Source organism: Dicentrarchus labrax, unplaced genomic scaffold (genome assembly GCF_905237075.1).
Source record: "Dicentrarchus labrax unplaced genomic scaffold, dlabrax2021, whole genome shotgun sequence".
In the NCBI taxonomy this organism is placed as follows: Eukaryota; Metazoa; Chordata; class Actinopteri; family Moronidae; genus Dicentrarchus; species Dicentrarchus labrax.
The window spans coordinates 14816804-14842587 of NW_026136710.1; the positions used below are offsets into that span (position 1 = coordinate 14816804).

General features: G+C 39.4%; 1 protein-coding gene across 1 annotated transcript in view; it reads left to right on the forward strand.

The window, feature by feature from the left end:
• Nucleotides 1-401: 401 nt before the first annotated feature.
• The window catches only part of trabd2a (TraB domain containing 2A), a 60737-nt gene continuing 35354 nt past the window's right edge, over nucleotides 402-25784 (forward strand). Inside the window, exons 1-2 of the mRNA XM_051412709.1 lie at nucleotides 402-1116; nucleotides 2346-2906. Of these exons, the coding sequence (XP_051268669.1) occupies nucleotides 1012-1116; nucleotides 2346-2906 (666 nt within the window). The 5' untranslated portion in view covers nucleotides 402-1011. The remainder of the gene's footprint in view (nucleotides 1117-2345; nucleotides 2907-25784) is intronic.

Genomic DNA, 25784 nt, shown 5'->3' on the forward strand with positions numbered 1-25784 from the left:
TAATAATGACTGAGTGTGACTGGAAATCACGGATGCAAGCTGTTATTAAAAATTACAAATATATATATATGTATGGGCATTAGTTATGGCTTTTATTCTTCCAGTTATTGTAAATCTTAATGGTCCTAATGGTCTGCAGGCTTCCACACCTTGTTTATTGACATGAATGATGTGAATGGAGACTTAACGCGCAGGCGGGGTGATGTTTAATCAGATTACTGCTGTGTGTGTGTGTGTGTGTGTGTGTGTGTGTGTGTGTGTGTGTGTGTGTGTGTGTGTAAGAGAGAGAGAGAGAGAGAGAGAGAGAGAGAGAGAGAGAGAGAGAGAGAGAGGGAGTAGGGAGGGGTATGCAGGCAACCCAGGGGGTAGGTAGAGTGCAGTTGCCCGACAGAGATGCTCACACACACGTCGGGGGGAGAGAGAGAGAGAGAGAGAGAGAGAGAGAGAGAGAGAGAGAGAGAGAGACGAGAGAGAGCACACAGAAGTTTGATTTTAAGTCTGGAAAGTGCAACTCCTCGCTCATTCACACCAGATTCACCAACCCAACATCAAGGAGAATAAATCAGATTCTTTTCTTTCACTCCTTTTTGGCTTCAGGTGCGTTGTTACGCGGCGCGGACCTGTTGGTTCAGTTTGGGCTTCAAACTTTTGGATAAAGTCGCGCAATCTTTGCAGGACACCGCGCAAGAAGGCAATGCACAGAGTGTGTGTGGAGAGAGCAACCTGGCCGGCAGTGAGAGGATGATGATGTGACCCTGTGTAAACTCCAATGACCACCTCTCTCTCTCCCAAACACACGTGAAACGGCAGCAGCAGCGCGTCCATGTCCAGGCTCAAGCCAGCATGACTCTGTCCGGCGGTTTGTCGGATACTTGTCAGCTCGTTTTACGCGACCGCATGGAGCCGGAGCTGTGGAAGTAGGGCTTCATCCATGCTTTCTGGGGAATAGTTGGTGCAGACACGTTGGGAAGCAAACAAAGCCACCGTGCACACTTTGGAGAGAGAGCTACGATGCGGGGAACTTTGGGCGCATTCATTCAGTCCTGTCTGATACTCCTGGTCCGGGCAGACCAGTGGAGGTTGAAGGACTCCGCCAACTGCGAGCTTAACAGGAAAGTAAGTCATTATCAAACCCAGAATAAGTGGGAAATTACTCTGCTTAAGTGTTGCAAAAGTAGCTGTAATGGTTATATCCACTATAAATTCTTATCTGAACCTCTCAAAACTGCCACATTACCTTTTATTTTGTAGTAGGCTATAAAGTGTCAGTAAAAGAGCCTTGAAGTGCCATTTCCCATACTCTTCATTTACTGTTCACGTTTTCTTCATATTTGGGCCAACTTCTCTATTTTCTGTTGTTTCTATTAATAGGCTACATGTGTAATCTTTAAACATTTGAACCCCTTTGCCGAATGACTATTTTCATTATTGATTCATCTGTTTATTTTTTCAATGAATCCATTAACTCGTGTAAAAACAGTTTAAAATGACCATCAAAGTTTTTTTGTTTAATAAATAACATAAGTAAAAAATTGTCAAAGTTATGGATGATTCATTTTCCGTCAATCCACTAATCATTTCAGCACTAGTTTTGTGTATTGGCTTTGAGTGACATGCAGGTCTTTACTGTATTTGGAAAAATCGCCATCAATGCAAGAGTTATTCTGTCCTTTTGTACTGTAGTTCTTAACCTCTTACTATGTTTAGCTTGTCAGTCATGTTCTTCAAACTCATGCAGACCATTTCAGGTCCGTTCCGGCAGAAACAGGAAGGCCAAACATTCAGCCTGCAGTCTGACAATCACTGACATGTGTATTGTTTGTTTGGCACTTGGGTCCCAAGTGGCCTGTTAATAAGTCATTATCAGTCTGTTAGTGGTCTGTCTAATAAACAGCCTCTCACAGACAAAGTGCTGGTTTTGCTGGTTGGTGTCAGACAGGTCCAGTGTTGGTTCATGTAAAGTAAATGGCACAATGCAACTTTTAAGTGAAAAATGCCTTGGCTTGCTGTTTGTGAATTCACCAGTTCCCCTGTATGCCTATCATTTTGTTCTGACCTGCTAACTTTTACTGCTGAAATGTTTAATCAATTGACAGAAAATGAAGCACTTTTGATAATCAAAGATGGCAAGCATTCACTGGTTCAAGCCTCCTAAATGTGAAGATTTTCGGCTTTTCAGTGTGTTATATTAGTGTCTTTGGGTCTAAAACTGTGGGTTAAAAAAAACAAGCTAAAGACCTGCAGACTTGCAAAAAGCACTTTTGACTATTTTCTGCTATGAAGCCATAAGAAAATGATCAATACTGAAAATATTCTGATCTTAATCTTCTTATCTATCCCTCCAGCAAACTGATCTAAACTCCTTCCTGTGGACAATCAAACGGGACCCTCCCTCATATTTCTATGGTACAATCCACGTTCCCTACACACGCGTTTGGGACTTCATCCCTGAAAACTCAAAGCAGGCCTTCCAGGAGAGCAACATTGTCTACTTTGAGCTGGACCTGACGGACCCTTACACCATCTCAGCCCTGACAAGCTGCCAGCTGCTCCCTCAGGGCGAGAACCTGCAGGATGTCCTACCCAGGGACATCTATCGGAGACTTAAAAGACACCTTGAGTATGTAAAGCTCATGATGCCTTCATGGATGACCCCGGATCAGAGAGGGAAGGGACTCTACGCAGACTACCTCTTCAACGCCATCGCTGGGAACTGGGAGAGGAAACGGCCCGTTTGGGTGATGCTGATGGTGAATTCGTTAACTGAAGCAGATATTAAGACACGAGGGGTGCCGGTGTTGGACTTGTACCTGGCCCAGGAGGCGGAGAGGATGAGGAAGAGGACGGGGGCTGTCGAGAAGGTGGAGGAACAGTGTCATCCGCTCAACGGGCTCAACTTCTCCCAGGTGAGTTTGACACTGTCCTGATTGGCGCTCAGGCCTCAGGTTTACCTGTTTTTCCATTCACACCCTCTTTGCAGTGTTTGGAATCATCTATGTGTTTTCTGTGTGACCTTCAATCAAGAAATCAGTGTCGTAACAGAAATGCTTAATTGGGAACTCATGATTCAGTCTGTCTGTCTAATACTTGAAAACTTAAGGCTGGTTTTACTTAAAATTTGCTGTGGATGTTTACCATCAGTTTTCTAAATTAAACAATAATTTCATTGCATTCATTCTAGGGATAATCCATTCATTTGCTGTGGTTATGCGTAATCACTTTGCTGATACGAATCATATCGTTCAGTTCAGTTACAAAGATTTATGATTAGTGACGATATAGTTTGTTCTAAACTAAGCAGTTGCATCAACTTTCAAATGAGTTTCAGTATGTCCAACGGTAAGTGAACGTGTCACTGTTCATATGGATGCGTTGTTCAGTGCTGATTATGTCTTTAGTTCATTCTGTTACTAGTCCAAACTGTCACATTCAGTTCAGTACAAAACTAGCCTATACAAGCACTGTGCATAAGGTTAATAGGTCAGTAGCATTATTTATTTATTATTTATTATTAGATCTGGATTTCTTTCTATCTTCTAATAGGCTTTTAATGATTAGGTAACATACTGTGTATTATGGCTGAGCAGTCACCAGTGATTTGTTCAGAGACAATCGAGTAGTGAGTTCAGTTTCAAGATTTCTTGTCAAAGATTCATTTGTACATGCACTGAACACCTCTAGTAAAGCTGCCACTTTCACTGTGCCACTTCCTGCATGTGCTTCATAATAAATGCATTTTCAGTGCTCAGTGGTAGGCTTTTACTGTGAAACCGTAGGTATTGACAGTGACATTTGCAGTTAGCTAACATTAAAAAATATTTACATAACATAGTTTTTCTCAAACCAGATTTAGACACTCTCTGCACTTTGACAGAAGGTCATATTGAATCTTGTAAACCCCACCGTTAGCCATATGCCAACTATTTTAGCACACTAACAAACTTAGCTGGTGTGTTTACCCTCTAGACTTTTTAAGTTTGTTTCAATAAACTCAATGTCAAATCTGCTGTTGTTAAAAGAGATTAAGATATGTAATACGAATGACAAAGACCAGATGTATAGATTCATTAGTTTAATTTTACAACAAGTTTTTTTTCCTCTTTTTCCCATAGCTTAGTTGACTGGAGAAAGGTGTGGTGTTAATAATCAGCTGTACAAACATTCAGCCGTGCTCCACCACGCTCTTTGTTATTAAAGAAAAATGGAGCCTAATGACTCAAGTCTGAAAAAATTACCAGGAAAAAAGTAACCTTGTTCCTCAAACCAGCATACTTAAGTTCCCATGTCTGCCTGTCTGTCTGTCTGTCCGTGCCCCCTGGTGACCCTTTCAGCATTACAAACATCCCTCAAAGGCAGCAGTGACTATGAAATCATGTTGCGTATTATTGAGGAATTTCTGCTAACGCTGGTCAGGAGCTAAGGGGATTACACTTGACCATTTACCCTAACACCCAGAAGCTTAAAGTGTTGTTATTTTAAAGCAGGCCGTGTTGGCCCCTCAGACTACAAGTCTCTGCCAAAACCACCCAGCAGCACTTCTATTAGCATTCTCTGGAGTCACAGAGGAAAAATGGGGGATGTCAATTATCATGCAGCATATATAATGAGTCAAATGTAAAAGTACTGATGATCGTTGTCACTTCTTTGCATAGACAGTAAAATATGAATCGATTTCCAGTGTTTATGTCTTGATAAACACATGGAGTGTGAGTAAGAGTTAGCAATTGCTAGGAGGGAAGATTTATTTCTCTGACTGAGATGAGATAATTAAATTTAGTCTGTGTTATAAACACGTCTGGTGACGAAGCTTATTCCCAACATGAACAATGAAGTCATTATTTCTCAGATCCTCATTCATGTCTAATTTTTTGGCACATCCGATGTAATAATTTCTGGTGTTATTTTAAATCAGTGAGTGTTTTAGATGAGACTGTCGACACCAGAAGTACTACAGCATCAGCCACTGGGTGACCCTTATCTGCCTCTTGTGGTTGTGCAAATAATGACTGTATTTTCTCGGGAATCTTGGCGTCAATGATTGGATGTACAAGGCATCTGACATTTGACTCCAGGGTGTGCATCACATTTCCTTCATTGGTTTCTTTTAAAGGTGGATTTGTTTGATCAGATCAGCATCAGATTCTACCCACAGGTTTGGAGTGGAGATAACTTTGCTAGATCTCTGTTTGTGAAAAGGAGAAACTCCTCGGTCTCTCTTCCTCAATGTTGTCTTCACTATCAACAACCTCCACTAGCACCAGAAACTTGTAGGGTGAAACACAAGCAGGTAATCCCATGTAGTTTCTCTGTAGCCCCAACTAGTAACTGCAGTTTTGAAGAGGCTTACATCAGCCACGGCTTATTCCTACAGAGTCTATGCACATAGCTGCCAGGTACGGTGTGATTAAAGCTTAACCATGAACGTGATCTTTCTCAAACCATAACCATGTGGTTTATTAGCGTAAAGGAGGTGGCAGATCATCATAAATAATTTTCATAATAGTCTTTTGTTCTCTTTTGGGAGGCATTGACAAATTGCTTATTTTGTTGTTTAGACATGGGGACTTGTTGTTTTGGATATCAGAGAAAGAAAGTGGGTGGCTGAAATTGGATTTGTCAACAGAGAGAGGGAACCTCTCGTCATCACAGCTTTTATTGAATTAGCTCCACAAAGCCTCCAGGAGGCTCAACAATGAATTCTAGTGTCCCAGAAACAACCCCTACCCTGACATTGCACCAACACAACTCACAGCTTGGCACTCCATAATTTCCACACTCAGTTTCAATCTGATCAACAGCAGCTTTGATGGACGCCTTAACCCCACTGGCTTGAATCAGCCCGCTTAATATTTCAGTAGACCATTTTTTTTCATTTGAAAAGGGCAATTCAACTTAAAGCCTTTTAGCTCAACTCAACTGTAAGATGTCCAGATAGAGTGTGATGAGTGAGATACACGATGGTGAAACAATACTGCCGCCTCAGCCGCTATTCTTGACTCAAAATGCTGTTTAATCAGGCTGCAACTATATTTACGGTCTGTAATAGGCTCTGTAATGTTTTCACTGGCCATTTACATCTGGCATCAAACTGACCTTAAAGGAAAGGGAAAGGCCAAATGGAAAATAAAATATTTAATGTATTGAAGTAGTGAACATTTCTCTCCTCATGTCTTTGTTAAAGGGAAACACAGAATGACATATTACCTGCTTGCTCAATTTCAAAAGTTCAGACGTTATGTGGTTATAGTAGAAATTGATTTTAAGCAGATTTCTAGCCGACATTCTCTTCTTCAGTGAAAGACAAACACAACACAGCTGATTGCATGAACGCACCACTCGCTGGGCTGTCGCTGGTCTTTGTTTCTGATTTCCACACTGGAAAACCACGGTGGCTTTTCTGGAATCATACCGAAATCTAGTTCAGAGGAAGTTTGAGGTGAGAGTAGGCCTCGCAATCATACTTGGTTTGACCTCTCCAGCACAATTTAAATAGTTGTTGGTGAGCTTTGAGAGTTGTCAAGAGGTGGTGAATCACACCATCATTTGCTGCAAACACAAACTTTAACTTACAGCTCGATTCAGACGCTTGGGGAAAACGTGTTCAAGTTGTGATCATCAAACTTCAGCTTGCTGTCTGACTCACATGAGCAGCTGAGTGTCACTGATTGGACTGTTTGTCTTTATTTTTCCTCACTAAGAACTCTTTTTCCCCAACACTGTGACATGCCTCTCAGACAGATTCTGATGCATCACATCTTATCAATGTGGCATCCCACTCATTGAATACAAGGCCTTTGCTATGTGATGTAGCCCGTATTTTCTTTGTAGCCCAATAAGTTTGATAAATAGTAAGAATTTTGTCTTATGTAGTGGAGGAACTCTTTATTTCAGGCAAGGTAGGGATTTTCTACTATAAAATGTTGCGAGAAACGCTGCTGATGTCTGTTTGAGTTGAGTGTCTCCTCACAATTCTTAATGGGAAAATTACTTGTATCAATACCTTACCTTTAAGATGTTCTTTAAGTCCACCTACACAGTGATTCTTTAAATGCAGATAAATTAGGAGAACTGATTCCTGTTATACGTTATGGCTTTGTGCAGCTGTGTGCTTAACATCTATTAGACTTAGGCTATAATATAGCTTAATGCATTTTAAAAATTGGGTCTTTTTTTCTCATCTTACAAGTGATGTGTCCATTTTTGAGTTTGACTGCCACTATAAATTAAGCCCATTGAGCTAATTATTTTCGAACCACAATGAATTATACTTTCTTTACTCAGATCTCTAATCTGGCTAAGCATGACTGCTCTTATTCTTGCACGGTGCCCCTCGTCTTTTGAAGAGCGGGCTCAGCCTTGCCCATTACACTAAGTGAGCTTGTTGAGGACAACAATAGCCGTATGAAGGCCGGCTTTCTCTGTCACTGTTGTTGGAAACCCGCGGGACATTCCACACCTCAGTGGAGCAGACCTGCTAATGAAAGTGTTGTTTCTTTCCTCCCATCACTGGGAGTAATGGTGCATGGAGAGGTGATGAATGCAGGTCTCAGTGTACGTCTATGAGAACAGGGAAGGAATGTTTGAAGCCCATTTGGTTCATTCATGACGAGGAGAGACTGGAACAAGGAGAGTTGAGATGCAGACTGAGATCAGTAGAAAAGCCATTAAGGAAAGAGGGCGTGACTCCATCTCCATTAATGGTATCATGACGTTACCTATGTTTGACAACCTTGTAACTTCAGTTGTGGTGTTTTCTTTTCACTTGAACTGACAGCCTACAGGGTCTTTGGATCTGCTGGGTTTTCACGAGGCAAGGTCTGGTGAAATCCAAACAAAACCCACTTTTATAAGCTGAGAGAAATGCAAGGTTGTCAGCCTGAAAATATAGTTGTTTTCTCATTTGATGGAGCAATTCAGTTCTTGTTACATTCTAAATTCCCTCTCTTCATCTCTTTCTTAGCCTGAGGAGAAACATAGGATATGGCAACGGTATTTCACTAACCGAAAACCATAACTTCTGCCCGATGTGAACCAGGCTTAATAGCACTGATGATTTTAATTACTGATTGATTTTATTTATAATTCAATTATCATATCATCCTGCCTGTCTGAAATGTAGACATTTCCATACCCAGTTTCAGAAAATATACTTAAATATGGTTGTAACAAGCATATCAGGACTATCACATTTTTATATTTGATATTGCCTTTATCCTGCTTAAGTTTACATCTCCTAACATAAAACCTTTCAAGATTTGGGATTTATTTATTCTCTTCTTCTTTTTTTTCTCTTTTGGTCAAGAAATATTCTCTGTGAACTCTCTGTTTTCAGTTACAGCGAAAAGGCAAAGCTCTCTAGTGGATTTAAATAAATCAAAGTTTGTTCTTGAATCAGCAGATTTGTGGGAAAATGTCAAGTACCATGAACAAGATCTGGGAGGTCACATGAACTCACCAAACTTACCAAAACCCAACCTCATTGGACGGGCAAGACTCTGTCACAAAGTATGAACATCTCAAAACTCCCACACACTGTGTTGTCCCGATCATAATGACTGCTAAATGTGTTGGTTTTGTAAATTCTATGAAAAGTGAAGCTCAACATCCTGGACAGTACAATGGCTGTCCTTATTTTCCAGCCTGGCATGGGCGGCGCTTTGGGCAAGCTGCCACTGATTTCCAGAGTTTGTCCACAGCGGAAAATCCATCTGAAATCCCCTTGGTAATAAGATTAGATGTTAAAAGGAGAATGATAATGATGATGATGAGTATGGGTGGAATGTTTGGGATTCCTATTTGATTTTATGGAGTTATTTTCTTGACCTGACCAGAGTTGGCTGAGTTTGTAAAGTCCTGTGGTGTTTGTTAGTCAGCTGGTCTCATATGTTAGTGCTTGAGTCCATTCCACTAACGTTAGCTAGTCTCTGTTATGGATTTTTTTTTTTCAATAGTTTTGTGGGAATGTCTCTCATGTTTGTACGGTAAATATGAAGCTGCTACTAGCGGCCTCTTAGTGCAAAGACTGGCAACAGGTGGGAAGAGCTAGACTGGCTCGTTAAAGCTCTCTAATTAACATGTTATAACTTGTTTGTTTAATCTGGCTCGATGACTTCCCATAGCCACTGCACCTGGTCAAGAAATAGTCCCGCATTATAACCCTCCGTAAAACCTCATATTGACATTTCACACTTTGATGTTTGTATCGATTAACAGAACAAGATATAATGTGTTAATTAGCAAAGTTTGGAAATGCTACTAAGCTAAGCTAACTGCCTCCAAGCTGTAGTTACTTATTATATTACATTACACAAATTCTTGGAAAGAAAGCAAATAAGCAAAAAATGTCCCTATTCCCTATTTTTAAAAAAGCCTCCTGAAAGGCGAAATAGCTTTGGTCGCTGCACATACTGGGTGTATGTATGAGTATGTGAGTGTTTGTGTGGAAGGGAGAGAGAGAGAGAGAGAGAGAGAGAGAGAGAGAGAGAGAGAGAGAGAGAGATGGACAGATAGAGAGAGAGAAAGAGAGAGAGGGAGAGAGAGAGCATATGCTGGCATGATGACAGCCAATCTGATTAAATCTCATTTGTCCCACTGGAAAGAACCACAACTATCCGGTCAATTGATTCAGTGATCATCAGAGCAGAATGGCCTGCAGTGATGAAATGTATACGTATCCTTGCATGGCTGAAAGCAGCCAAAAAAATGACAAGAACAGCAATAAATCTTAACCTGTACTCAAATTTATTAAGCTCATTAAGGTATTTCAAGTAGGACTTTAATGCTCTGCCAGGCAATTGTCTCAGCTTAAAGAATATTCATTTGTTATTTAGACAAATGATGAATCATGTGGACATTTTTAGATAACTGATGAAAGAGTTATTCCAAATAAATGTCGTTATGTGAGATATTAACAGGAAACATGCAATGTAATTTCTTAAAACCGTAAAAAACAGATGTCAGTAAGATAGATTAAAGTGAAATATGTTAGCATACATACATATGATGAATTTGCATGCTAAGCGCCTCACTTTTTGGAGTAGAGCTGCAAATTTATTCTTACGCATTTGGTCTGAAGTTATTGAGTTTGTGCACAATAGTTACATGTTACCTAACTTAAAAAATGTTTGTTTGTTTTTGGTCCTCAAAGATTTTATAATTTGCTTCACTATACTTTGATCAAAGGAAGTAAACTTTCCATGTTAAATTGCAGTGTGGTGTGTAATTGTCCAGTGTGTATTTGTCCATAATTGCTTGTGTCTGTTTATTATTCTTTGTCTCTTTGTGTGCATGAATGTTTGTGTGCGCACGTGCATTTTTGTGCATCTTTGCAAGAGTTCATATTTGTGTATAGTGTGTATACAGTTCTATGCTTGAATTTCGAACATGTCCTCACGGCTTCCTTTGAGTCCTTGGTTTCATGTGGCACTGAGGTGCTTGATTTCCTCCCCACTGTTGACCAAACAGTTCCATATTAGATGTCTGACATTCCCTCAGACATTATCTGTCCATCTGTCTGGATACGTGACACCGGAGACAAAGATGCAGAGCTCCTCTCACTTTCAAAGCTTTATAGACAGAAATGGAAGCGTAGTCTGTCCACATGTCATCATGAAGAAAAGCAATTTAACACAGAAGCCCCAGAGATCATCAGTGTGATTTGTTTGCTGCATGATGAACTATTGATAAAGATTAATGAGAGTACGTGGTTATTGATTATAAGATGATTGGAACCAGCCTTAATTCCATAGTAGAGGATATTAATTTCCAAATTAAGCAAGCAGACAGGCTCGAGAGACTTTCCTCTACAAGCAGCAGATGAGATGTCTAAGATTCAAACCCATGACCCTAAGGGTTCGAGGCAACACTATTAACCACCCTGCTGCCTTAAAATTCACAATCATCACACTGAGTATCAAATACAGTGGGGATGATGAAATCAGGCTCTGTTGGCACTAATATTCTTAACATAAGAGCTAATAGTGATTTTGAGATTATTCAGTGCTTTTTGTTTCCACAAACGCTTTCATGTTTGTGTTCTCGCCATTTTAAAATACTGCAACGTTCCAAAGCATGTTTCTGTTACAACCATTAATCATTTTTTCATATGATCATAAGCAAATCCTCCTCTTTGCTGCTGTCATATCAAGGTAGAATAATTTCACAAATTAGATTTTCCATTCCTGTGTATGTCCACCCATTTGCAACGATTTGTTTTTCAAGCACATTTGATTGAAAGTGGATCGGATGCAGCTGGATCGTGCCAACCGTGAGCCAAGAAACAGCTTAGATCCTTGAAAGTATATACAGTAATACACTCCAGCGGAGGAGAGTCTGACTTCTGGAGACTGCTGCAGGCTTTTCCTGGTTGTGTAACGCAGGCTTCTGCAGCTCAAATAGGGATTTAATAGCTTGTCTCTCTGACTTAAGACCAGGTCACAGGCTGAAGAGCCTCGTAGCACAATCATTGCTCTGCACTCCTGCTAATGTTTGATACCTCAGTCAGATCTGCAGTGCCTGTTACTTAGTGCCTATCATCATGATTTATCTGCACTTTTGAAAGAACATGCATGCTGAGGTCTTTATAGTCACTTTCTGGCTTTGCCATCTTCACAGTTCAGTAAGGCATCCACGCAATTGTTATATGATCCTGTTTAACTCGTGTTATTTTATCATTATTTTATTTAAATCAGAGTACATGCTTTTAATCCCACAAGACACAGGACTCTTTGTACGTGTTTGCTTTCAGATTAGTGCAGATTTTCCTACAATACACCACCACCATGACAATTACACCACTCTTGAACTAATTTTTGTTGTTCTAATGCTCAGTGTGTTAAAATAGATTGATTCTGATGACATAAAATAGGCGACAACTCAAAGTAATGCTTTAGTTGGCCAAATGGGTCCAAGCTGAACACAGTTCATTACAATTAATTAACGAATGACTTGATCTACTCCAAAGATGAATGTTTAATAGGCCCCAACTCGAGTGAAACAAGTAAAAATAACTCTGAGTGTAATTACAGATGAAATAACAGATATGTCTGCCCACTGCTGTGTTTTAGTTTTCCATTCACTCTTCCAACATGCGATTGTGAAAGCTTGCAGAGGGCAAACAGCCTGTGGAGAAACACATTTGTGATTCTGCTATCTCGCAGTGTCCCTCTACCTTAATTTAAGTAAGAAAAGCTCAGCATCTACAAATGTACTTAACACTCACTAACAGCCGCCTTCCCGTATTGAAAGCTAATGTAAGTTATACGTAAGAGCCATTAGATTCATTACGATGCTAATTTCAATTTGTTTGGTGGCCATCATTCCCTCTATTGTTGTGTAAGTTAAGATTTTTGCAGGCTGAATGTGGTGGAGACGCCAGGGTCATTGTCATTACTAAGCTTTGACCAGTCAGCACTGAATTAGCATTTGACTTGATAAAAATTGAGGAAACTTTTGGGGAAAAAAGTATGAATTCCTGTGTATTGAAAATAATGGCAGAAATAATATTTTCTGATCTACAGTATCAAGTATCAGTAGTTGTGAAAAACAAGAGTGGTTTTGTTTCCAGCCACTGTTTCTGTCAGATGTCTCCTGTTACATCAAAACACTGCAGTTTTCAGTTAATCCTCATTCAAAACTCTCATAAAACACCTTGTCTTATGTTTCAATTGTTTAAAGATGTCTTAACCCAGAGGGCACAACTTACATTGAGTGTTTTGATGTGAAATTCATACATGATACATAATCTATAACTTTTTTGCAGGCTAGAAAATGAATGCATTACTTCCTTGGGGTTTTCATTGCTGTGTTAAATAACATTTGCATTTACTTGACTAACAGCTGTCAGTACTTTCACACATGCAGCTTTTACTATTGGGTCTTATTTACGTTTGCCATTAAGGAGACGTGAACTGATATTGTATTGTTGGGATACTGTATCAGTTGCAGTAATTTGACTGCTCAACACGTAGGAGCATTACCACTAAATTTCCATACTGCCATATTATGTGAATTTGACTCTTAATACTTCCTGTAACAATGGAGTTGGCTGTAATGTTTGTGCTTAGGGATTGGTTACATTGCATTAAAACAATGTTAAGGTGTTACCTTTGTGTGAAAAGAAACTCGTGGCTACATGCTACCAGAAAAGGGTGGTTGAGACATGATAGCTATCAGATAAAATGGGAATAATGATCTTCCTAACATGCGGATACACATCAGTGAAAGCTTAATGCCACTGTTGATAGTCTAATGTTAAATGAATCCACCTAAATTTACATGCAACTTTTAATCCCCAAAACTGGAAATTTCACACGTAAAAGTAAGAGCTGATTTTAGATTCACGTTCATATCCTTATTATTAACAAACTGTATTAAAAATTGAATAGGGAAACCTATATCTGCACTGTAACGCAAATAACTTAAAGATAAAGCGGCTTTTAAAGATAGAGATTTAGTTTCCAAATTAGCATTAACATGTCATAGTTTGACATGAAGTATTATTAATTGCTACTGGTACGCTTTCGTTTTCCCAGTTACCGGCCAGTTTTCTGGTTGGTCTGGATTAAATCAAGCTTCTCCACCGCGGGTAGACCTGGCTGGACTTCAGCCGAGCAACGCGATGCCAAAGCTGTCCACAAACTCCGACACTGAGGATTAATAGTTTCTGCCTCCTCGCAGAGTGTCACCTGGAATTTGTTGAAAGGTTTTGCGCAGCAGACACTTTTTTGATTTGGGATTCAACTGGTTTCTTATTTGTGGTTGCAAAAACAACAAAGGATTCATTTTTCTACTTTTTTCTTTGAGGTAAGCTTACTTTTGCGTAGGAATGTTGATTTAAGGTTGCAGTTACCAACTAATCAATCATAATAACCTAAAATTCACAAAAGTATTGTGCAAAGTAAAAATTATTATTAATGTATGAATATACAGATTCTGATAAAACAGATTTAAACCCCATAAAGGCTTAAACTGCAGTCAGAAGTACCACATTTTGAGCAAACCAGACCTGAAATCCACTTGTGTCCTCCTGGCCCCACTCCACATTTTTGGTGGCTTTAGTGGAATTTCACAGGTGAGCACCACACAGGAGGGTTTTGTGAGACTTTTCTCCACAGATGTTATGACCAGACTTAGACTCAGACAAGCAAATATCTCAACGCTGTTACATATCTTCACACGTGCTGGGAGTAAAACGAAGAGCTGCCTTAAACACCAACAGGAATTTCTTTCAGCTGGGTGAATTTTTCAACCAACCCTGCAAAGTTACTCTCTGACATTCCTGTGATTGCTCGTATATATATCTTGTCAAGTTACTGCCTTAGAGGTTGCTCGAATCATCAGTAGGCGTTTTTAAGGTGTTTCACTGAATAGCAGTTTCTACAAGTTGTCTAAAAATGTAAATGTAATATACTGCAATAGTGATTGGGCGATATGATTAGGGCGATATGTTAAAATCACCCGGCAATAGCTGATATATTGGCGCAGATGGGTGTGGGCAGTCTGTCGTGGCTCTCACTTGTTCTTCGGAGGCAGACCTTTAAATCCAACCAGCAATGGACTCATCGAGCTAATCACTAAAGCCAATATATTCGTCCAGTAACCCAACCTTATTAGTCCTGGACACACCAGGATTTAGAACGAAAATACATTTGTGTCAAAATCAGTTAATTCCAATGGAATTGCTGCAATGATAGGCTTAAGGAGGCGAAATTATTCAGTGTGAAATGTTCTGTGTAGAGTTCAATTCTGGTAAACTTTGACAGATAAATTCATGCTGTTGACCAGTTGCAAGCTGTCTTGACAGTGCTGACATTTAAGGGGACAGAGAACCGTGAGCTCTTCAGATTAAACCAGTATTTTCCACCTTAATAAACAGCAGTTGATTGAATTGGGGATTTTAGTATGGTCTACACATTGTTTCCCTCCTGCATGTAAAATACAGTGTTGTCAGCTCTAAGATCCCGTAGTTGCAGCTTCTAGATAAGATCTTTTCAGTGGAACACATTTCTTTTTGATTAATAGTTGCTGCTTCTTGGATGACTGACAGATATTGGTCTGAACACAACTGAAAATGTGATGGTCCGCTGCTCGGTCTTGTTTTGCATCCTTAAAGGAGAGAAACGGAGAGGTTGTATAAACCTGTGGTGAGTGGTTGTGCCTTTGTGTGTGTGCATTTCTGTCCATCTCCATGACACTATATGTGTGTGTTTGTATAGTTTTATCTGTGAAGTTTCCCATGAAGCAAGCAGCAAATGACTTCTTCTAACAGAGACACTATACTAATACTTATTAAAATATTACATGAAATATCCCCCAACCCCCCATTATATATATATATATATATATATATATATATATATATATATATATATATATAAGAGAATTACATTTTGTTAAATTACATAATATAAGATATAAGATAAGATATGAATAAAAATGTGGTTATAATGTGGTTATAAAACAAGGGTACTTGAAAGAAGTGAATCAGTATCTGCATACTGTACCTGTCTCTTGGATTCAAGCTGAGATAGACACACACACACACACGATCAAGAGCACACAGATGTGTATGTAAGCTATTATATCCACACATGCTTTTAAGCATTCGTGCAAGCGTCCACACATGTCCGACCAACACATACATAAACATATGTATCAGATTCCTCCCACCACCCAGAGTAAGTTCCATGCTGCGGACGAAAGGTTTTCAGGGTTGTTCCTACCCTAAGACTGTTTGTGTTTTGGGGGTTTTGTCTGCCTGCGGTAGCTGAGATCATGAAACCTGTGAGAGCTTAACAGCAACGCCACTGTTTGGCCTCCCAGCTCATTTCACCACTCTGTTTCACTCTCTCTCTGTGTCTGCCTGCTCTATGTTTCGGTCCCTTTACAGAGGTTTTTACAACCTTGGTGTTAGTTTCATAGCTTTAGACACCATTCTGGATATGTTCACTTTTCAGCCACACTAGCTAACTTCACAGCCTTAGGGATGTCAGTGTCAGTCTGTTGGTTGGTTGGTCACCACTTTGGTCCAGACTGAAATTATCACAATAACGTTTAGGTGGATTGCCATGAAATTTGGTACTGAAATTGCTGCTCATGTTTCATTTATAAAACCCAAAGATGTAGGTGATACTCTTTGACTTTTACCACTACCAGCAGTTTATTTTTTTCCCCTTACCCAGTTAAATATATTAAAATTTCAACATGTTTGAGTGACACAGAGTTTGGTACAGATATTCTTGGTCCCCAGAGGATGAATCCTAATGACTTTGTTGATCCCCCAACATTTCTTGTAATACCACCAGAAGGTTGACACTTGCGGTTCAGAAAGAAATTGAATGCTATGAAATTTGATTCAGATTAATTTGGTTTAACATACCTTAGCTCTACTGTATTAAGTGCTAATTAGCAAATGTTAGCATGCTAACAAGGAAAACTAAGATGATGAACATGGTAAACATTATACCTGCATTTGCATGTTAGCATTGTCGTTGTGATAATGTTCGCATGCTGACAATCTTGTTATTCAGCAGATTCGAGGTCACACTTAAATTCACTCAGTTTTACTGTGGACCTGTAGCTTACAGCTTTTCAAATTCCAGTGTCACTTGGGGCATACTATAACTTTAATTTTCATAAATATACAGTTACTGCCACAAAGGTCAATCATATCAGATATAATGCTAATCAAAAGGAAATTTCAGCTATTAAAGAGCTTATCTGAAGGCCTTAAAGGAGAACGTGGCAACTATTTCAACTTAATAAACCTGTTTAGAAATCATTAAGATGGTTAAATGGCCTGTTCACAAACTGCTTTACGGCAATTCCACATAAACGCACACGCCCCCCTCAATACTGGTTAGCCACGCCGGCTATAAGAACAAGCGACGATGAATGTATTACCCACCTCGGTAGACATTGCTCCACACGAAAAAGTTGCCTGGCAACAAATGCACATCAGCAGCGGTAGAAAGGTGTCGCAAGTGAGTTTTTTTACGACTGTGTTTTGAAATATACGTCCCAGAGCTGTAGGGGGAGCTCATTGAGAAAACATGCAACAGCAAAAGTGAAAACCAGCAAAGAAATGGCTAGAATTGCCAAGTTCCCCTTTAAAAAGCCCCAAAAAATAATAATACAAAAAAGTTTAGTGAAATGTAGCACTGAAACAATAAACTTGAGTTAAAGTAAGAAAATGAATTGACAGTGAGTGTCCTTGTTCCATTAGTTCTTGTTCCGTCTTCTCAAATGTGAGACCTTGCTGCTGTTGTATTACTGTAAATTAAACTGTTGGGTTGGACAAAACAAGCAATTTGAATAACTGTTTTCAACTAAACTATTTATCAGTTAGATATGAAACCTGGTTTAATTTTTAAGGTCCCAAAATCATGATCTAAACTCAGATGCAAACCACTCCCCATATACTGTGTCCCCATATCTCTGTGTCTTTTACTTGCTGCTTCCCTTCCCACAGGACTTCTTCCCCTGATCTAAAATTAGTGGAAATCTTTTTTTAGTACATCTCGTATCGTTTGCGTAGCTTTGACAGTTGTTATTTTGGTTATAACCTCACATGATCAGATCGTGTTTATGCCATCCTTAGCGAACGCAAAGGGACACTTTTCTGAAAACTGAACTCCCAACACATTGAGGATGTTTGGATGTTTTTCATATTTCGTTGGCTGTTTATAAGCCTGTGGTTGTGAGGCTGCGGGTCGTGGCAGACGTCTGCACAACAACAACCATCTCTCTCTTCCCACTGTCTGGTTCTTTCTGTCTTTCTATCTTTCCACCTATGTCTCTTTATCACTTTCTTCCCTACAGGCACAGCTCTCTCTTTCCTCCCACTGTCTGTCTCTCAATATTGTTTTTCGCCTCCTGTTTATCTCTCTCAACCCCTTTGTCTCCTTTATTGATTGTCTCTCACCACAACAAACCGATGCATTTCTCAGATGGTTTGGATCCTAAGTCCTTTTTTCCATGACATACACTCATTCTGTGTATGTATGTGTGAGGTTTATGGTTTGTACTGGGGATGGCGTTAAAGGTCGAGGTTGAGGATATTGCGCTTTGAGTCTGTGTTTTTGTTTAGAACAAGGGAATTGATGCAAGCTGACGGAAAGTGTTTACATGCATATTAATGTGAACGTGCCTGGCTGTGTGCTGGTGTGTGTGCGAGGCCTGCTCAGTTTGGTTTGACAGCGGAGCTCTGGTGGAGTCCAGGCCAGTGGTTTAAGGGAATTGTAGAACCTCATAAATAGCGCTGTGTGGGTTTTTGATTCCTGCTGTCTCTCTCTATCTGACTCCTGCAGAGTCAAAAGTTGGACATTTTATTTCTGGCGCTGCTGTCTGCTGTTTTTTGTTGTCCAGTGCTGAGAACGTGTCGTCTTAACAAAATTGTACCCATCATCCTATTCAGTAGGAGATTTGGTATCTTTAAGGCCAAAGGCAGTGTTTTCGTGAAAGGGCTGTATTAATTCAAAACAGTTCTGCAGATGAGTCGTAATCCTGATATCTATACACCTTATCGTGTTGTGACTCCTGAACTGCAGCTATACCATTCAAAAACATTAAAGGCATGAAATCTAACAAATCTTATGTAATAGTAAGCCACCAATGCAAATGTTGTCTTAATGAATACAATTCTTTAAAATTTCTAAACTGTCCATGTCCCGGTGAAATCATATATCTCCTAAACTTCAACATTTATCCATTTCAAAAAAACATTTATCTAAATTTTAAACAATCACCGTGTTGATTCTCTTTGGATGGTGGCAAAATATGTAATGCTTTTTGTATGATTTTCATAGATCATAATTTGATCATTTGCATCATTATAGGTCATTTAAACTCTGAAAATGGCAAAAAAAAACAAACAAAAAATCAGGCTGCAAATTTTAAACTCAGTACTGTCAAGGTGCTGTACCTACTAACCCAAGGCAATTAAATGACTTTCATAATAATATTCATAAATATTTTGAGAAAAGAAATACTCATAGTAAAAAGGTGAGAGTAGTTTTTGGCAGCTTTTAGGTGTCAAAAGATGTCCAATGTATAATAGATTTCCCAAAATAAGAGCTTTATTATCATAGATTGTAGGATTTTGAAATGAAAATAAAGCCTGTATGATGTATGAGTCAATTTACAGGACGTGTTTTGACCATACACATGTAATTCAATCAGCCTAACCTAAGCATAACATACAACTTTTTTTTTTTAATATTACATATTTTTATTTCAAATATTGTCACTTCTTTTCTCAATATTGTGACTTTATTCTAAAGTTTATAACAGTGGTTCTAATACTTAAAACATAATAACTTAAAAACTGAAAAATACTATGCATTTCAGTTACTCTTACCACAGTGAGTCAGTTAGTTGCTAGTTGATACACTTATAGCAGAAAGATTTATAATAGGTTTCTACTTTTCACGTCCACGTGCATGAAAGAATAAATAAATCATGAAGAATTTTCCTCCATTTTAAGCAATTCAGTGTTATTTATGTGACCTTATGGAGCGGTCATTGTAGGAAGTCCATTAGTGACCTTTGGAGTCTTGAGGAGGTTGAGAGGTCAAACTGTCTGACCTCACCAGAAGCAATGTGTACGTGTGTATGTGTGTGCGTTCATTCTTTGTCATGTTTAACCAATGAATACTTGATTATGTTTTATTGCCTCAGATTGACAGCTTAGGGATTTAAATAGAAACTCAAACTATATAATTGTGTGTATCTTTGGAAGTTTGTGTCATACAAAGAAAACAAACAGATAGAAACCTATGTATCAACAAACTGAAACAAAAGGTGAACATACAGTAGGATGCTATTGGTGCAGATTTGTACGTACTCCTCTGAAGATGCATGCAATCAATATATGTAATTCAGTGACACTGAAGACCAGTTTTCCGGTGATGGTGAGTCTGTCTGTGGTTGCAATGTGGCTACTTTTTTGCTTTCGTGCATGCAGAAAATCTTGGTCTTATTTCCCTATTTGCATGATAACACACACACAATGCGAATCGTATGGTCAGTGTGTATCCATACTAAGTGCTCGCAGCTGTATTGGTTTGAATATCGGCTTGAAACAGCCAGGCGGTGTTGTTCTTGACTCGTGCTGTCTTGAAGATTAACAGCGTTCCTTCAGTCAGCAGACAAGTCGTAGAGATTGATGGCTGTTTTCCTTGTGGCTCGCTGTGTTTTCAAGACCCTCGTGTTGTTTCTTAGTCGACTGATGGACTGAGTGGCTGCTCTGTGGGGGTTTTGTACGTGCATGCGTGTGTGTGTCTGTGTGAAAGAGAGAGTGACAGACAGAGACAGAGACAGAGGCAGGGAAGTATGTGAACAGTGGATGTATTAGGTTGCCAGTTACTTCTCCTCTCCTGTTTGGTTGTTTGTTGTTTGTTTGGTGTCTGTGTGTGTGTATTTACAGTTATTTGGACACTTGTAATAATCAATGTCAATTGATAATCAGATGATTCTTTCGACTAAAAGTAGTGTAATAACTGGGGGAAACTTAAATACAGTATTTTACTGTCTAAGTCTTAACACCATAGTAATCAAATAACCCCACCACCAATACAAACTCTTATATGAGGAGACCATGTCACCCAGGCTACAACCAACAATTTCTTTGACTTTTATTTGATCTATAAAATATCAGAAAACCATTAGAGAGCCCAAGTGGACACCTTGAAACTGTTTCTATTGTCCAAAACATTCAAAATACAATGATGTAAAACAGCAAACCCTTAGAAATAAGAAGCTGGAACCACCAAATACTTGTTGGCATGTTTGTTTGATGATTAATTGCTTATCAGAATTATTGGCAGTTAATTTTCTGTCAGTGGATAGACTAGGCTAATCACTGACTATGACTGACCCTTTATTTATTTATTAATTATTATTTATTATTATTTTTTGTCAGTTTTCATTCATCATCCAATGTTCTATCATGACAGATGTGCACACATGTAGTGTTGGCGTGTGTCTGAGGGGTGTGTTGGTTGGGACTCATGTACAGCTTGTTCAGGGTTTAGTGAAGCAGGATAGAGTGGGGGGTTTGAGAAGCTGACATTTCAATCACCACAATCCCCAGCACATACACACACACACCCACCCACACACCTACACACACACACACACACACACACACACACACACACAGACACACACACACACACACTTACGGAACTCCAGCCATTTGGTTTGAGGCTGATTTCTTGTGACAGCCTAAATATTTGGCTGCGTCCGGGCACCAAGGTAAATGCACCCCACAAGAATGTTTTTTCAGGGCGCGAGGGGGGGGGAGGTTGGATGGAGATAAAGAGAGAAACACAGAGAACACACAGACAGAAAGACAAGGAGAACTGTATCCATGACTTCATATAAAAGTGGTTTGTAATAATATCAAATCATGTCTTCATAGGACAAGTTCTAATTGTTCACAAATTATGTACATTAATAAACACTTAATACAAATACATTAAATTATACAGGCTATTACAAATATTTACTATTTATTAAATGTTACATACAGTGCTTATAAATGCTAAATAGGTGGGTTAAAGTAGGTCGTCTCCAAGTTGGTAGACTGACAAAAACAATGCATTAGATAATCAAGGAAACGTTCAACTTAAACTTTAAGTTTACTCTCTCCAAAGCAAAATTTGTTTTGCAAACATGATGAAATATATGATGCGTACAGATATTTAAATACCTAAAACATAAAAATCATTATCGAGCACATCATGAGCATGTACAATTTGATGGCATTGGGGTACACATTATTGCTTACCCTGTTAGATCTGTCTGTGTGTAAAGTCACTTTTCAAGTAGAAAGTGTTAAACATGCAGTGGCTCAGGCTTCTCAAATGACAAGAGTTGTTTTATCATTGCAAATGATATATACTGTCTTGAGATTTTGGACTGTTGATGCTGCTGAAGATGTTAACCTCAGGGATAGCTTAACACTGTTTTCTGAAAGATTGATTAAATTATGGGAAAAATAATTTACTGAGTGATCAATGAAAATAGTCATTAATAGGAGCTCCCTTTCAGTGTCGTTGTAGAGCTGAAAATACATTATCCATACAAGAATGAACCCTGCTTAAATATATCCTTTCCAGTAAAAACCTTTTTTTCACGCAGATTTGAAATTGAAAGAAACGTCATGTGTGCACACAGAACTCAGCTGTCTGCTTCTGAGAGAGAATTGTTTACGTCAGCATCCACTGATTAAACTGCTTACGATCAAAAGGAAAGGGATATATCAATTATACCGGAGGATGGATTTTCCTTTGAAAAAGAGAAGGAAAAAACAATTTTTAGTCATCATTATTGTCAAAGATGTAGGCGTGGGGATTTTTCTCTGTGTGGTTTGGCAAAGACACCCTCATCGTCCTTTCTGTATTTTTCGCTCTCTCCTCTCTTTCTCGTTTGTTGGAAATCTAGTCCCCCTATTTTCTTTCTTTTGTTTCATATTGGAAAATTAATAAAGCCATCTTCAAAGGTCTGCTTTGAGCTTTGAGCTGCAGTAATCCACAATGATGAAGCATTTAAGCACACACACACACACACACACACACACACACACACACACACTCATATACATACAAACATACAGAGAAAATGTTGTACAGGTGTATACATACTTACATGCATGGAAACACACACACACACACACACACACACACACACACACACACACACACACACACCAGCAGCAGGAGGTTATGAGTGACCTGAGGAATGCAGGGGTCAAAGCTTTAAAGACCTGGCTGATAGAGGGGATGTATAGGATCAAAGGAGGGGGGGGAGAGAGAGAGAGAGAGAGAGAGAGAGAGAGAGAGAGATGGATGGATGGATGGATGGAGGAGAGGGAGGGAGGTAGGGAGGGACGGAGGAGAGGGAAAGAGGGAACATACAGGATCAAAGGGGACAGGAACGGAGGACTGAAATGATGGGAGGATAATGGAGGAGTGAGAGTGGAGGAGTGGGGGAGAAAGAGAAAATGTACTCAGGAGGAGATGGAGGGAGAGAATGGGGGGAACAAGGAAGGAAAGAGGAGGTAGAGGTAGGATAGAACAATATAGATAACTCAAACGGACAGGTGTGTGTGTGTGTGTGTGTGTATGTGTGTGTGTGTGTGTGTGTGTGTGTGTGTGTGTGTGTGTGTGTGTGTGTGTGTGTGTTTAATGGTGGGTTTTCTGCAAGAAAGTGAAAGCTCACTTGTGCAGTGGTGAAAGATTTATTGTGTGTGTGTGTGTGTGTGTGTGTGTGTGTGTGTGTGTGAATGGGTAGTGTCAGTGAATACCTGCTGAATTAAGCTGTGGCCATTTTCTTGCAGCAATCTCTTTATAAATGTGAATTTGATATAATTTTTCAGAATTTCCCAGCACCAAAAACACTTTTGTTGCTGTTGTTTGTTTGTTTTTTCTTTTTAAAGAAAATGTATGGACATATGAAAACACTGATCTTGCATGGCATTGTTGGGAATGTTGTTACTGGATTGTTAATTAAAAGTTTTATGAAGAAATATGTTATATGTTAAGGGAACAGGACACCAGAAATGTCTTTAGAATTACAAATATTTACCAGTAATAGAGTTTAAAGGTGACTGAAACACCTCAAAGTGTCAATAGAAACTTCTCAAACCACTTTTGCAGCATAATTAACTTAACCATTGTCTATCTGTATGCTCAGTATGTTCAAGCAGCTGGTTTTACATCTTAGTTAAATACACTGCTTCCTGCTGCAAATCCAAGCTGACCACAGCCACTGTCCACTAATTTTCAGTGCAGTAATTATTTAAGAAATGGTAGAACAGTAATTGCAATCGAGGGTTTCATCATTTATTGGGTCCATGCAGTTTTTAATAACTTTATTTGCATACAATGTTCATAAAGTGCTTTACAAACACAGCAGTCAGCCATGAAATCTGCTGCTAAAATCAGTCCTATATAAAATCTGTTGTATATCTGCTACTCATATTAAAATGTGTCTGGAAGATGAAATAAAAGACAGGTTACTTCCTGCAGTTCAAAGTAAACCAAGTAGTCAAATAACCAGGTGTTAGTGTGTGTCTGTAAAAACCCTGGCAGTATTACTGTGCTCCTGATGGGTCTTGTTTTAAGGCCGACTGCTCCGACTAACGTTACACTAATAACATCACTCATAAGTAACTCAGAATCTCTATCTCCATCTATTTCTGTCCACCTTCATCTCTGCCTGTGATCTCCTCCTCTGAGATTTCATCGGTAGCATCAGCACAGAGTGTCCATTTCTCTCGTAATCTGGCTCTCTCTTTGTCTTTCCCTCCTTCTTATTGGTTCGCCTGTTTTGTTTCTTTCTCCGCTGATTTCTGGTAGAAATCATAGACAACTCTCCTCTCTTTCTCTGTAGCTCTGATAACATCAGGGAGTCAGGGGGAAACAGATGAGCTGTTGGAAGTCTTCATTTGTACTTGGGAGATGTCCAAGGCTCTTTGAAATTGGCTGCAACTGCTGTGTGCGTTTGTGTGTGTGTGTGTTTTTTTTTTTAAGCACATGGTTTGTCAACAGTGTGGACGGGCTACGTTCGAAACGCTTGTTGATTTTCTGCTTACACACACAAACACACAGTATCACTTAGAAAACAAGAACAAACACACACACCAACAGTAAGCTGGTTGCATGCAGGCTCACACATGCTCCTCTTTAGTTTCTTATCAAAATTCATTTGGAAATGAAGTTACCGAAATACTCTCCGACTCCAGTGCCAGCACTTACAATCAGAATAACATCAATTAGCCGGGGGCTTTACCATACAAGGAGTTTATCTTGGTGTTTACAAGCTGCTCACATTGCAGCAGATTCATACTGTGACAGGACCTCACATACAATTTACACACACTATACATTTATATACAGACAGAATGTGGTGCTGACATGTTGTTGCTGAGATTAAATACCTCAAGTTATCTTATCTTTTCTTGTTATGTCTATGGTGATTACAGCAGCAGTGTTAAGGTCGAAATATACTGGAGATGAAACTGAGAAGCAGTCTGATAATGAACTGTGTTTGAACATTGCAGGCTGTTGTGCCGTCATTACGTCCTGTTGTTAAAAGTGGTCTTTGTCCTCAACAGGACTGTCAGTTTCAAAGTAAACTAGTTCGTATGAATTATAGCATTACAATTAAAGGACCAGTGTGTAGAATTTAGTGGCATCTAGCTGTAAAGTTGCAAATTGCAACCAACTCAAACCCCTTGACTCAACCAAGTGGGAAGGAGAAACTATGTTGCCGTAACCCTAATCCAAAGGCCCTATCTAGAGCCAGTGGTTTTGGTTTGTCCGTTTTGGCCTATTGTAGACATATGCTGGTTCAACATGGCGGCCTCCATCGAAGAGGACCCTCTGAAGATAAAAATGGCTCATTCTAAGGTAACGAAAACCGGTTTTCAGGTGATTATACACTGATGAAAACATACCTATGCCAATAAGTGTTACACACTGGAACTTCATCCCCTTATTCTGTTGCAAAGTGGACATTGTCCTCCTCATTTATGGTGCGTTCTTGTAGAAGAAGCTAGCAGGTGACTCCTCATATTTGCTGTTGTGGCCATGAAAATTTTACACCGGGATCAGACTACAGGATATCAGCTCCCGACTGACAACATCTGCAATGTTTTCCTTGACATTGACGTAGAAAGAGAGAGCCCAGAACGCCATCCTGCACACAGCTTTCAACATGGCAACTTAAAAGAGGAATGTTGTTATTGGTGGTGGCGGCCTCTGGCACCCCCTTCCCGA